Raw genomic sequence first — 13,621 nt, forward strand, 5'->3', positions numbered from 1 at the left:
AAGATGCTTAGTTATCAAGATTTAAAGAGATTATTATTCTAAGTAAAAATGTTATCTTGTTTATTATAGGGCCAGTTTTTTTTTTTTTCTTAGTAATCATTAAACATCATGAATGAATCAGTAGTTATTGCCCTTTGTATTTTTCTTTTTATTCATAGATTCATAAAGGTCATAGAAAGAAGGCAGACATGTTCTTTTGACTACCACTCATTTCTGCGGAGTTACTTGTCAGCTCAGGCAGTTTTTTTGGTTATCACATTTCTTATGTTCGTAATCTAAGATTTGAATTATTTTGCCCTAAAATATAGTTTCAGTAAACTTAGACTTTATGCATTGCTTCCAGTTCTCTTTAGGAAAAGTGTAATTTGTATTCACATTCTTGTGATGTGATTTATCTTTTTTTTTTTTTTTTTCCTTAGCATCATTCGTGAGTACCCAAATTCTGGGCTGCAGTTGCTTGGTGGAATTTTAGCAGATGAGATGGGTCTTGGAAAGACAGTGGAGGTTTTGGCTCTGATTCTGACACATACTCGACAAGATGTCAAACAAGATGCTCTCACTCTTCCTGAGGTAGGAGGGGTACAATAGGGCTTGCAAAAGCAGGGGACATATGTTCTCGAAAAGCATCATATGTTGAACATTTGCTTGGCACTTAAGTCAACACTTTCTGTTCACTCTGTGGGTAATGATTTATATTAGTGGTTAGTTAACTTCAAGTGGGCAGAGAGAATGGGGTGTTTGTGACCCAGAAGTTTTATTTTTTAAGTAATGTTGGCCAACCTGGAAGAGAATTTGCAGTCACTTACTAAACTTCCTTCTAGTTGGCAGAGAAACTCCTTTACAAAAGTACTGTTGACTCCTCAAATGTTTTGTCACTAATAAAGTCTCCGTATTACTACTAAATATTTTTAAGAGCTATTTAAAAATATTGTACAAATCTCAGATATATAAATCTTAGAACTAAATAATTAGAACTTTGTTAAAGAACAGGTAGCTTAGTAAATAGATTGCTAAATAAAACAAATTTCAAGTCCTTGTCCCAAAATACATAATTGTGTATAAAAATATAAATTTTAGAGTTACAGAAACAAAATCCACTAAGGCAAATATAGTATATAGCTCATATTTTCTAGTAATGAAATCCAAAATCAGCGTTTACATTAAATCTTGCTGAAATGAAGTCAGTAGTTAAAGGTGTAATTATAATTAATTATCTCTAGGATTCACCAGTCTCACAGCTTTAGCATTATGTTATCTTTCAGTAGGGTCAAGTTTGCAGAATTAGCCTTTTAGGTTTGAGTAGGAAATAGAAAAAAATATGTTTTCTTTGTAGAAATGTGACTTGGAATATGTTGATTTAGCTCAGTAACTTCTTTCTGAGATTTCCTACTCATTACTCTTTTAATTCCAAGTCATTTTCATATTATTATAAATTCAATGGGTTAATTTTATATTTAAATATACCTTTAAAAGTTAATTTCAGGCCGGGCACGGTGGCTCACGCCTGTAATTCCCAGCACTTTGGGAGGCTGAGGCAGACGGATCACAAAGTCAGGAGATCGAGACCATCCTGGCTAACATGGTGAAACCCCATCTCTACTAAAAATACAAAAAACTAGCCAGGCGTGGTGGCGGGTGCCTGTAGTCCCAGCTACTCAGGAGGCTGAGGCAGGAGAATGGCGTGAACCCGGGAGGCAGAGCTTGCACTGAGCCGAGGTCACGCCACTGCACTCCAGCCTGGGCGACAGAGCGAGACTCAAAAAAAAAAAAAAAAAAGTTAATTTCAGAGGTTCCACACATAACATTTAGGTAATTTAAGATAATATGCACATTTTTTTAAAGTGATAGCTAGCTGTAAACTCAGAAATAAAACAATGTATGTATCTACAGCTATTTGGCCCTTTCTCTTGCAAGTTTTTTATAACTGTTTTGCATTTCCATAAAGAAGGAAAGTTAATTTCAGTCAACAATTCAGAATACTGAGAGCAAAACATTGTGTAACTACTGACTGTTGTTTGTATCAGGGAAAAGTGGTGAATTACTTTATTCCGTCACATTATTTTGGAGGAAAACTGAAAGAGACAGAAATCCAGAATATCGAATTTGAACCAAAAGAAAAAGTTCAATGCCCTCGTAAGTATGACATCTCTTAAAGGAAATACCTTTTTGTAGTGATCTTTGCTAAAGTTCTTGCAGTCCTTAGAGATATCTTGTAATTGTTATAAATAATTGTTTTTACAGTTATGTATGCTTTTCATAAATGAATTCAATTACAAGTCATAATATCTTAACAAAAGTAAAGATGTATTCTTTTGTTTGACTTGGCCCAGGTAGTTCTTGCTCAGTCTGTTGTATTTAAATCTCTTTAGCTTACAGTTTAAACCAGGCTTTATTTATCTTTTAGGAAATGAACGTTTCGCATACTAATCGTAGCGTATACTTAAATAATTGTGAGAGTTTTCTTTTATAATTCTGAATGATTGTTATTTTATAACATTAACAATTCAATAAGAGTAATTCTTCCTTCAATTATTTGTATTACACTAATTTGTTTCTTAATATGCTGAGATACATTTTTATTACATATTTTTTCAAAATGACACTATGTTGTAATAAATCTTTGATTTATTTTTTTCTTAACTCAGTCCTCATGCAGATTAAGATTAACCAAGTTTTACTTTCTTTTCATTTTAATTATTTTGACTGAATTAGCATATCCTTTTACATTTAGCTACACGTGTGATGATCCTGACAGCTGTGAAGGAAATGAATGGAAAAAAAGGAGTGTCCATCCTTTCCATCTATAAGTATGTCAGTTCTATATATAGATACGATGTTCAACGGAACAGGAGTCTTTTGAAACGGATGCTGAAATGTTTAATTTTTGAAGGTCTCGTGAAACAGATCAAAGGCCATGGTTTTTCTGGGACTTTTACATTAGGAAAGAATTATAAGGAAGAGGATATATGTGATAAAACAAAAAAGCAGGTAACAGAGCTTAAGTTAAGCTGCATATTAAATACACTTATGTGATACCTTACCGAGTACATTGACAGATCCCACCTTGACACTGAAACTCTTACAATCTGAAGATAAAAAACAAAATAGGAAGAGTACTTATATCTGTAACTTATATTTTCTACTTTGTGGATATAAACTCCATGAGAATAACTTTATTTTGGCTATCATTAAACCCAGAGGATAATGCTTGGCACATAACAAATACTCAGATATTTATTGAATGAATTATAAAATTAGTTGGCTAAGCCTATTATAGAGTCTAAAGCATCTTCTGTATTATTTATTTTTAGTATTTTTTTTTTTAAGAGACAAGGCATCTGTCTATTGCCCTGGCTAGAATGCAGTGGTCATAGCTAACTGCAGCCTTGAACTCCTGTGCCAAGGTATCATCTTGCCTTAGCCTCCCAAGTAATTATGAGTACAGGCTCATGCTACCATGCCTGGTTAATTTTTCTTATTTTTTGTAGAGATGGGGTTCTCACTGTGTTGCCCAGGCAGGTCTGGAACTACTAAATTCTTATTTTCTTTATATTATTATCTTATAAAATTTCTGCATTTTATTAGAAAACTACTTTTGTTGGGCCAGTGATTTCAGTTTGCTTTTAGGAAAATAGTTAAAATATTTGCAATCATAAATAAAGACTAATGACAACAAGTCAAGATGTGGAACTAGCAGCTTGGCCACCAAGAAAAAAAATTATTTTCTGGAGTAGGAAGTCTGGTATTGTCCTTGCGTAGCATTGAAGACAGCAATCAACTGTGCTTTTGGTAATCCTGCTACCACCAAAGCTAGAAAATTTCCCTCAGTTAATGCCATTGAATACATGTTGTGTCTTAACTCCCCTGTTCGACCTCAGCCCTGATATCACTTAGAGGAAGCTGTCCCTGTTACCTACCTGCCTATCATACTCCCACTATGTTGTACAACCCTCTTAGGTATTCCTCTAGCATCATTTTACTTTTTACTGTTCTCACTTTTCCAGTAGACCCCTTTGAGACCAGGGGCCAAGTATTGTTCATATTTGTGTCCCTAGCATCTAACACAACTACTGGCACAGAATTGGCATTTAATAAGTAATTGTAAGAGAGGACACATGTAGAAAAGGGAAGGAAAGAAGCAATCAATTTGCTAATTGCAGTAACCAGTGGATTATCTTTTACTTTCTTTGGATGCAGTATTTTACTACTTGGTATTTTTGTAGTTGCCCCAATTTGTGTATTTATGTACTTGAAAGTACTAGTCTTATATTGATTTAGGCAGACTAAATCATAGTAGGTTAATAACAAAATATCGGTAGCTTCCTTCATCTTCCTAATTTTTCATCTCTTCAAATCTTACACTTGTAGAGCCTTCCTTTTGTTTTGAGATAAAGCGAGGGTCCTTACAGAGGGTAGATTGGAAGCCACTTATCAAGAGTGATTCTCCTCAGGGAAAAAGGTAGCAAAGGGTAGATTTTTATATGAAGTACTTACATAAAGTCAGGAGTTTAATTTCAGAAGTGCAACTATGTTGAAATCAATTAATTAAATATTTTTTTCCATAGGCAGTAGGGAGTCCAAGGAAAATTCAGAAAGAATCTAGAAAATCAGGGAATAAGGACACAGATTCTGAATACTTACCATCAAACACCTCTGATGATGATGATGATCCTTACTATTATTATTATAAGTCCAGGAGAAATCGTAGTAAATTGAAGAAAAAGCCTGTTCCATCCACAAAAAAAGGAAAAAGTCAACCATTTATCAATCCCCATTCACAAAGTCTCTGTCCAGCTACTAGCAACTCTGGAATAACTGATGTTGCTATGTCTAAAAGTACATGTATCTCTGAATTCAACCAAGAAAATGAAACAGAGGACTGTGCTGAATCTCTAAATCCTGCTGTTAGTGATGTACCACCTTCTAATACCATGAGTCCCTTTAACACCTCTGATTATCGCTTTGAGTGCATATGTGGTGAACTTGATCAGATAGATCGTAAGCCTCGTGTTCAGTGCCTGAAGTGTCACCTGTGGCAGCATGCAAAGTGCGTGAATTATGATGAGAAAAATCTGAAGATCAAGCCTTTTTATTGCCCCCACTGCCTTGTTGCAATGGAGCCAGTGTCAACAAGAGCAACTCTGATCATCTCTCCAAGTTCCATCTGTCACCAGTGGGTGGATGAGATCAACAGGCACGTGAGGTCATCATCTCTTCGAGTCTTGGTAAGGCCACTTGGACTAGAGGGAGAGGAAAATGTGAAGTTTTTCTTCTTCATGATAGTTTCCTAATCTTTGTTTCTTTGTTGTTTATCCTCAAAACTAACTGAATGAGTTAATAGTAATGTTAAAGCTTAAAGAAAAAAATTGAGACTAAGAACTAGAACAGTACAGTGTTATTCTTTTCTAACATCAGAATTTCAGCAGTTTAAGCATTCTGAATATAAAGATGTGAACACTTTTTAAAAATTCTTGAGTATGTAAATGAAAAAATCTTGGTATAAGCATTTATAGTCTTCAGAGAGAAATGCAATTCAAAGGCAGCACTGTGTTATAGGAGCTACTTATCTGACCTGCCATCTCTTAGCTCCAGAATCATCCTCTAAAGCTTCAGTTACCTCAGCTGTAAAATAAGAATTTACTTATACAGCAAATCTTTATTGACCACTTATTATGTGCCAGGAACTGTGCTGAGTTTTAAAAATGGTATCCAGTCATTTGTGAAGATTATATGATTTCATCAAGTACTGGGCACATAGTAATATTATTGTTTCCTAATATTAATACCCATCACTAATTTCATTCTTCCTTCTTTCCATGCAAATATTACTGAAGGTTTTTATATTTCATCCACTCTACATAGGCATGGAGAATACCGTAATAAGTAAAACAATTTTTGCTGTTAAGAAGCTCTGTTCTGTGTGGGTAGGCAAAGCTTTGAGTCTTAGTTCTATCAGTTTTGAGCAAGTCACTTTATTTTTCTTATGTGTGGGATAGGAATGTTAACTACCAACAGAATTATTGTTGAAGTTTGGAGATAATGCTTAGCACAGTATCTGAAATATAAAAGACATTTCATAAATAATAGCTCTTATTTTCTACTTTTTCATACCATTGTGCTTTCACATATGCTATTGATTCCATCCTCCTACCTACATATAGCCCTTTTCTCTTTTTGCCACCTATGAGAACCTTTAAGATATACCTCAGGTTTTAACTCCTCTGTGATTTCACCTTCTCTGCTACAGAATTGGTCTTTCCACTGTGATGCTGTCATGTTTACATTTATTACAGTTTGTTGCACATCAATTATGTAATTCATCTTTCACACTAAAACATATCTTTCTCTAAACAGGTATGGGATCTGTCTCATAGCATGAATGCTCCTAAGAAAATAGAGAGGACTTAGTAAAAGTATAAGTGAGTGAATATTTCATTGCCTTTAGTGAGCCTTTTTGCAGTAACTGCCTGTATTATTTCCTAGGTATATCAAGGAGTGAAGAAAGATGGCTTTTTACAACCTCATTTTTTGGCAGAACAGGATATAGTTATTATCACCTATGATGTACTTCGTTCAGAATTAAATTATGTCGATATCCCACATAGCAATAGTGAGGATGGGCGTCGACTACGGAACCAGAAGCGCTATATGGCTATCCCAAGCCCCCTAGTAGCTGTGGAGTGGTGGAGGATCTGCCTTGATGAAGCTCAGATGGTTGAATGTCCCGCAGTAAAAGTGAGAGTTTCTGCAAAATCTTTTGAGGGCTGGGGAAGAAGTGGTAAATGGAATTAGGGGAACTTGAGTAGTTTAATAGTTTAAGCATCGTTAACCTGTAGTACTGATATTGGTCAAAAGTTTGTTATTAAACACTATTTGTGCTTTTCTCTTGTGCTTTGAACTATATAACCCTTTGAAATTAATTTTGTACTCTATGAATCTTTGCTCTATGTGAAATATATATTTCTCAGTAAAATGTCAATTTATATATAATGCAAATCAAAGTAAACTGTGTTTAGGAACTTCTATAAGCATTTCTGCTAACTGGGAGCTCATCATGTAGCCTCAGATAGCTTTGAACCAAAGTTGACTTTGACAGTCTTTTAAATCAGAGGCCAAATGGTAGCAGAAAATACTACTTTAGAGACAGAATTTTGATTCAGCCTTTGAATGTCATATGTCTTTTTTCTTTTGACTTTGGCCAGTCTATAACCTGAACTGAATATATGAATCATGTCTATTAGTATATCTGGAGGATAGAGTGATGTAGGACATGGATCAGTTATTCAGGGGGCTTTTTCATTCTGTATTTGAACTACCCCTCTGTTTTAGGGGACTGCGTGGCAGCTTCCCACTAGTGAGAACCACTGTACTGGAAGATGGTCCATTGAATATGACATTCAACATTAAGTGTGATAACTGTTAAATAAAAGCAGGTACATCTCACCGGAAGTGTAGCTTTTAATGGGCTGTTTTTCATGAGTATGACTGACTTCTGTGTTCTTTCTCTGGTTTTCTGGATTTTGTTTTTATTTCATTTTTCTTTCTCATCAGGCTGCAGAAATGGCCCAGCGTTTGAGCGGGATTAATCGGTGGTGTATCAGTGGCACTCCAGTACAGAGAGGATTAGAGGGTAATGTATGGTTTCCTCACATATTGCATGCACTTGGAAAGCTACATTTTTTAGAGAGAAAAGTATTGTTGTGCTTAACCTTTGCTGAAGTCCTTATTGACGTGATGATTCATATCTTTATAGTTGACTCCTAATAGTTTCAAGTGTTTATCTTTTTAAATGGGACTCAGGTGATTTTTCTGTTTATGTATACGAGGACAGATATATATTAAGAGGTCTCTTTGCCTTAAGTTGAATAATTATTGTACCTGCCTAAACAGCATAGATATGTCTGAATTAAAATTAGAGTTCCAAAGTCATAGGTAGAAAACAGAAAGAATCTAACCCAAAAAGAAACAAAGGGTAGAGGCGGGGAGGAGGAGAGGCAGAAAAAGAGAGAAAGGGAGTTAATTTCAATTGACTGTGTCTATGAAAATGGAGACTATAGTTTTTATTATGTGAACCCATGAATACTAGGGCCATAATTTTAGTAATTATAGAAGTTAATAGCCTTATAATGTCACACTATATGTATATACCATTATTCCTTGTACCATTCCTTTTCTTGAACATTTAGATTGTGTCTAGTTTTTTCCTCCTCTCCACACATACATTGAAATTATCCTTCTACGTTAATCTTATTCAATATCACTTTTTCTGTAGAACAGACACTGCATTTCTAAAACCTTTATTCAAGTTGTGAATATCTAAAATGAAAAGTTTAACTAAATCTTGTTTTATGTATTTCCCTAAAAGCTGTTATTAAAGTGTAGTTAAATTATAAAATTTAAACAAACTTGGAGTTCTGTAGTAAATCCTCATCTTCAAAACTTATCTTTCTGAAAACCCAAGTTTTCATATGTTTGTGTTCAGCAGCATAACTTACCCTGCTAAAACAGAAGTCTCAGCATCTGTTACTTTGACCTTTAAAAGCAATGTTTTCCAATGATTATTTTTAGGAAGAAAAGGTTTTCTAGTAATATTTTCTAGTATATATTTAAATATTTACATAACTTAAATGTTACGTTTAGATACATATTTATAGAATCATATCAGGTTCAGTAAAGGACCACATTTAGTGGTCTCCTTTCATGTTTGGAAACTGTCGAAATTGTAAATAGGCATTAATAAGGTCTAAGATCTTACTCAGCTCAAAAGTTAGCTGAGAGGATATAGAAAAGAGTACATGATTATCAGAGTTACTCTTTCTCATTTTAATATTGAGAGAATATGAGCAATAATTTCTTAGTTCCTGGGTAGGTTTTTTTGGAGATATAAGATGTTGGCAAGTGTTTTGAGAACCTGTCACCATTCAACAAATCCTTGAGTAATTTTTTAAAAACCAGCTTTATTTTATTTATATCTTTGAACTTCATTGAGGTATGAATGACATAGAATATAACCAAATATTTAAAATACCACATTTGAAAAGTTTTGACATATATGTATAGCCATGAATATATTTGCGCAATAAGGCAAGTTTCCTCATGTTCCATGTCAGCTCCAAAAGAGCTTTTCCAGACTTTCTAGAATTTTGTCTTTCCCCCTTGCCTCCATATCTCTCTGGTATCTTTATGATTCTTGCAATTAAATGGTTTTTTTCTAGTTGTCACACTAGGAATGTTAGCCTACTCATGACTTGCTATGTTGCATTTGGACATGGAAGTCTCATTTCTTTTCTTTTTGTGCTAAACTAGGGTTTCTCAACATTGACCATATTGACATTTGGGACCAGTTCTTTGGGAACTGTCCTGTATGTGTTAGGATGTTTAGCTTCTACCCACTAGATGCTGGTAGCACTCCTACAATTCTGACACCCAGAAATGTCTTCAGAAATTGCCAGCCTGAAAATAATGTCATCTACTTGGAATGTCAAATATGGAAGAACGCTTCCTAACACTTTCCATCCCCTACACTGTATGTCTACATAATGTATTCATTTGTATATAGAAATCATTGGCTTTGGGGAATATAAAAACCGAGGTTTACATCCTGACTTACTAGTTGTTTGTCCATAAACAAATTCCTTAAACATTTAAGTCCTTATTTTTCTTATCTGTAAAATAAGGTGTTTTAAAGGTGAATTATGATGAAATATACAAAGGATTTAGCACAGTACCTAACAAATATTAAATATTCAGTGAATGATAGTTGCTTCTACTTCTGCTTTTGTTGTTATTTTCCATTTATGTAGTCATTTATGTATTTTAGTGTCTTTGAAAGTGTTGACTTTAAAATAACAAATACTTTGTGATGCATTTATTATTTCATTTATTATTATTTATGTGTTTCATTTATTTCTTTGTGAGGTAGGATAGAATCTTAGTCAGACTTTTGCTGTTAGGAAACCACAGACTGGATAACTACAAAAAAGAGAAGTCTATTTAACTCACAATTCTAGAGGCTGGGACATCTAAGAGCATGACACTGGTAACTGGCGAGGATCATCCCATGGTGGAAGGTGGAAGGGAGTACATAAGATAGAGAAAAGCATCAGGGGCTGGACTCACTTTGTGACAACCAACCCTTGAGATAACTAACCCACTCCCGCAATAATGACATTAATCCACTCATGAGGGTTCCACCCTCATGAACAAGTCACATATTATTAGGCCCTACCGCCTAACATTTTTCATTGAAGTTTAAGCTTCTAACACATGAACTTTTGGGGGATATATTCAAACCATAACAGATGATAAGCAAAAGTACATACAATCCCTGATCTGTTGAGCTTACAGCTTAGAGGAGAACATATATTTCTTAAAATATTTCTTAAATACTTAGATAAATATCAAAATTGCAATTGAGATAACTTTCACAAATGAAAAAAATGGAAAATTCTAACTATAACAGGTTTCATTTAAAAAATCTTATTCTGTAACATCATACAATTGGGATGCAGAAGGAACTGACAACTGAGCTGTGATCTGAAACATTAACATGGGCTAGGTAAAGAGGAAAGAAAAATCCTCTATTGTAGAGGAAACAGAAAATATTAATGTAAATAGATCATGTGGCAGAAATAGTGTGGCTAGAACATAAAGAGCTAGGGAGATGTTGGTAGATGGAGAGACTAGGTGAGTAGAGATGGGACCATGGAGGATGTTATTCCCCATGTTAAAGAATTTTGTTTTTTTTCTTCAGAGTAGCAGGAGCTATTGAAACAATTTAAACACAGTGGTTGGGTGTCATTTTGTGGTTAGATTTGTATTTCAAAATATCACTCAAGTTGTAGTGTGGAGAGTGGTTTAGAAGAGTGGGTGTTAGGATATCAATTGATTGTCTATAAGAAGTAATCTAGGCGAGTGGTGCTGACACTAGATTTGGACTAGGTTTGTCCTAAAGGTACAGAAAAAAGTGGATAAGGCAAAATTAACAAGCCTCAGGGACAGATCAGGAGATACCAAGATTTCTGACTTGCATAAATCCGTGAATGGTGACTGGTTTCCCCAGTGAATACTACCAGAAAAGAAACGGGCCAGGCGCGCCGTGGCTCACACTTGTAATCCCAGCACTTTGGGAGGCTGAGACGGGTGGATCATCTGAGGTCAGGAGTTTGAGACCAGCCGGCCAACATGGTGAAGCCTCATCTCTACTAAAAATATAAAAATTAGCTGGACGTGGTGGTGGGCGCCTATAATCCCAGCTAGTAGGGAGACTGAGACCTGGGAGGTGGAAGTTGCAGTGGAGCCGAGATTGCACTATTGCCCTCCAGCCTGGGCGACAGAGCAAGACTCTTTCTCAAAAAAAAAAAAAAAGAAGCACGTGTGCAAAAAGATTATGAATTTGAGATTTTGGCAAGTTGAGTTTGAGATGGCTTTGGGACCTCAAAGAAGAGGTAGCATATAGCAATTAAATTTATTTGAGCTGAAAATATAAATCCGTGAACCTTTGTATAGCAGTGATGCATTGGTTCTTTCAGATGTTGCTAACTCCCAGCAACCATCAAGGTAACTTAATTCAATCTAAATATTTGTTGATCATCTTCAGAATAAGTGTGGTAGGTGTGGGAAGGATATTTGTATTATTATTTTATGGCTTCTGAAGAGAATATATGCCCATTGTGAAAAAGTTTGAACTGTACATAAAAGTATAAATAAAATTACAAGCTGGACATAGTGGCTCCCACCTGTAATTCCAGCACTTTGGGAGGCTGAGGTGGGAGGATCACTTGAGCCCAGGAGTTTGAGATCAGTCTGGGCAACATAGGGAAACCCTGGCTCTACAGAAAATAAAAAAAGTAGCCAGGCATGGTGGCACACACCTATGATCTCAGCTACTCGGGAGGCTGAGGTAGGATCATTGAGCCCAGGAGGTTGAGGCTGCAGTAAGCTAAGATGGTGCCACTGCAGTCCAGCCTGGGCAACAGCAAGACTTTGTCTCAAAAAAAAAAAAAAAAAAAATACAAAATTACACTCATAGTCTTCATTTGAAGACAAAACCACATCGAATGTTTTCTATGTAGATGTTTATATATTTGAGCTTATTCTGCCTGCACAATTTTATATTCCCTTTTTTTTCCACTTAATATCATATCCAAAGCAGTTTTTCTTAACTCCTTACAGATAAATATATGGAAAACTGTTTAGAATGTTAAGTGGGCGGGTGGAGGGGAATAGAATACAAAATTGAGTGTGCCCAGTAAAGAGATACACAAGAAGTCCCATGCTCTAAAGCTAACAAATACAAGGCATTCTGAATCAGAAAAGAAAAATAGTTCTATTTTATGAGATTACCATAATTTATTTATTTGAGTCATTTTTCTACATATTGCTATGAATATCACTGTGTATGTAAATCTTATCTATATATTTTTATTACTCTCTTAGCCTTCTTTTCTAGGAGAATTATTAGATAAAGGATATGAGGAATACTGCATCAGAGAATATTCTTCATGTCATCTGTGTGATTAGAAATTCTTTTTTCCAATCCAGCAAATCTTGCTTCTTTTGGTTTCAGAGCGTGGTATTTCTTACGTATGTCTTACCAAGTACATTCAGTTGAGTGGTTTTTTGGTTTAACTTCTGATAGAAATTTCAAATTTTTGAATTAAGTATAAGCTTTGTGTAATGAATGATTCCATAAACCTAACATTATTTTAGCACCTAGCACAAAACCTAGGGCAGAATAGATGCTCAATAAATATAAATGGAATTGGAACTGAATTTCAGATTTAAGAGCCTATACAGCCTATATTTTAATTCGTGGAAAGTTCTATGTGCATGTAATGTCTGTAGAAACACTTCTGCAAACTAGTAATGAAGTAATAGATTTATTCTCAGTGTAATTTATTTTTTTCTTTTCAGATCTTTTTGGGTTAGTGGTCTTTCTTGGTATTGAACCTTACTGTGTCAAACACTGGTGGGTTCGACTTCTCTATCGGCCTTACTGCAAAAATAATCCTCAGCATCTCTACAGCTTTATTGCCAAGATACTGTGGAGGTCTGCAAAGAAAGATGTGATTGACCAAGTCAGTACAATAAGTTTTTATTGATAAAGCTACTATAAGAGAAAAGAAACAACTGGGATAGAAAGTTAAATTTTTAGGTGACATCTTTTTTTTTTTTCTGCTCCTTTTTACAGATCCAAATACCACCACAAACCGAAGAAATACACTGGCTCCACTTTTCCCCAGTGGAAAGGCATTTCTATCACCGTCAGCATGAGGTGTGCTGCCAGGATGCGGTGGTAAAACTAAGGAAGATTTCTGACTGGGCTCTGAAGCTCAGCAGCCTGGACAGAAGGACTGTCACCTCTATCCTGTATCCATTGCTGAGGCTCAGACAGGCCTGCTGTCACCCACAGGCTGTTCGTGGGGAGTTCTTGCCACTCCAAAAAAGGTTTTCTTATCAACTTTTTAATATTGCAGTTGCTATATCATAATAGACAATATTTCTGGCCCATAGTTTCATTCAGAGACGTGTAACTGAGTTGTCAGTTACTTTTAATGGTGTGGAGGATTTTCTTTGGTGTGGAACCTCATTTGCAACAGAGAATTATATCAAAATTATT

General features: G+C 35.2%; 1 protein-coding gene across 1 annotated transcript in view; it reads left to right on the top strand.

The window, feature by feature from the left end:
• Positions 1-13,621, top strand: part of SHPRH (SNF2 histone linker PHD RING helicase, E3 ubiquitin protein ligase) — an 81,120-nt gene that overhangs the window by 16,209 nt on the left and 51,290 nt on the right. The window contains exons 6-13 of the mRNA XM_011959444.1: positions 420-570; positions 2,025-2,133; positions 2,732-2,988; positions 4,566-5,225; positions 6,484-6,735; positions 7,552-7,630; positions 12,916-13,079; positions 13,193-13,449. Coding sequence (XP_011814834.1) covers positions 420-570; positions 2,025-2,133; positions 2,732-2,988; positions 4,566-5,225; positions 6,484-6,735; positions 7,552-7,630; positions 12,916-13,079; positions 13,193-13,449 — 1,929 coding nt within the window. The remainder of the gene's footprint in view (positions 1-419; positions 571-2,024; positions 2,134-2,731; positions 2,989-4,565; positions 5,226-6,483; positions 6,736-7,551; positions 7,631-12,915; positions 13,080-13,192; positions 13,450-13,621) is intronic.

The sequence above is a fragment of the Colobus angolensis genome, unplaced genomic scaffold (assembly GCF_000951035.1).
Source record: "Colobus angolensis palliatus isolate OR3802 unplaced genomic scaffold, Cang.pa_1.0 Scaffold493, whole genome shotgun sequence".
NCBI classification, from domain to species: Eukaryota; Metazoa; Chordata; class Mammalia; order Primates; family Cercopithecidae; genus Colobus; species Colobus angolensis.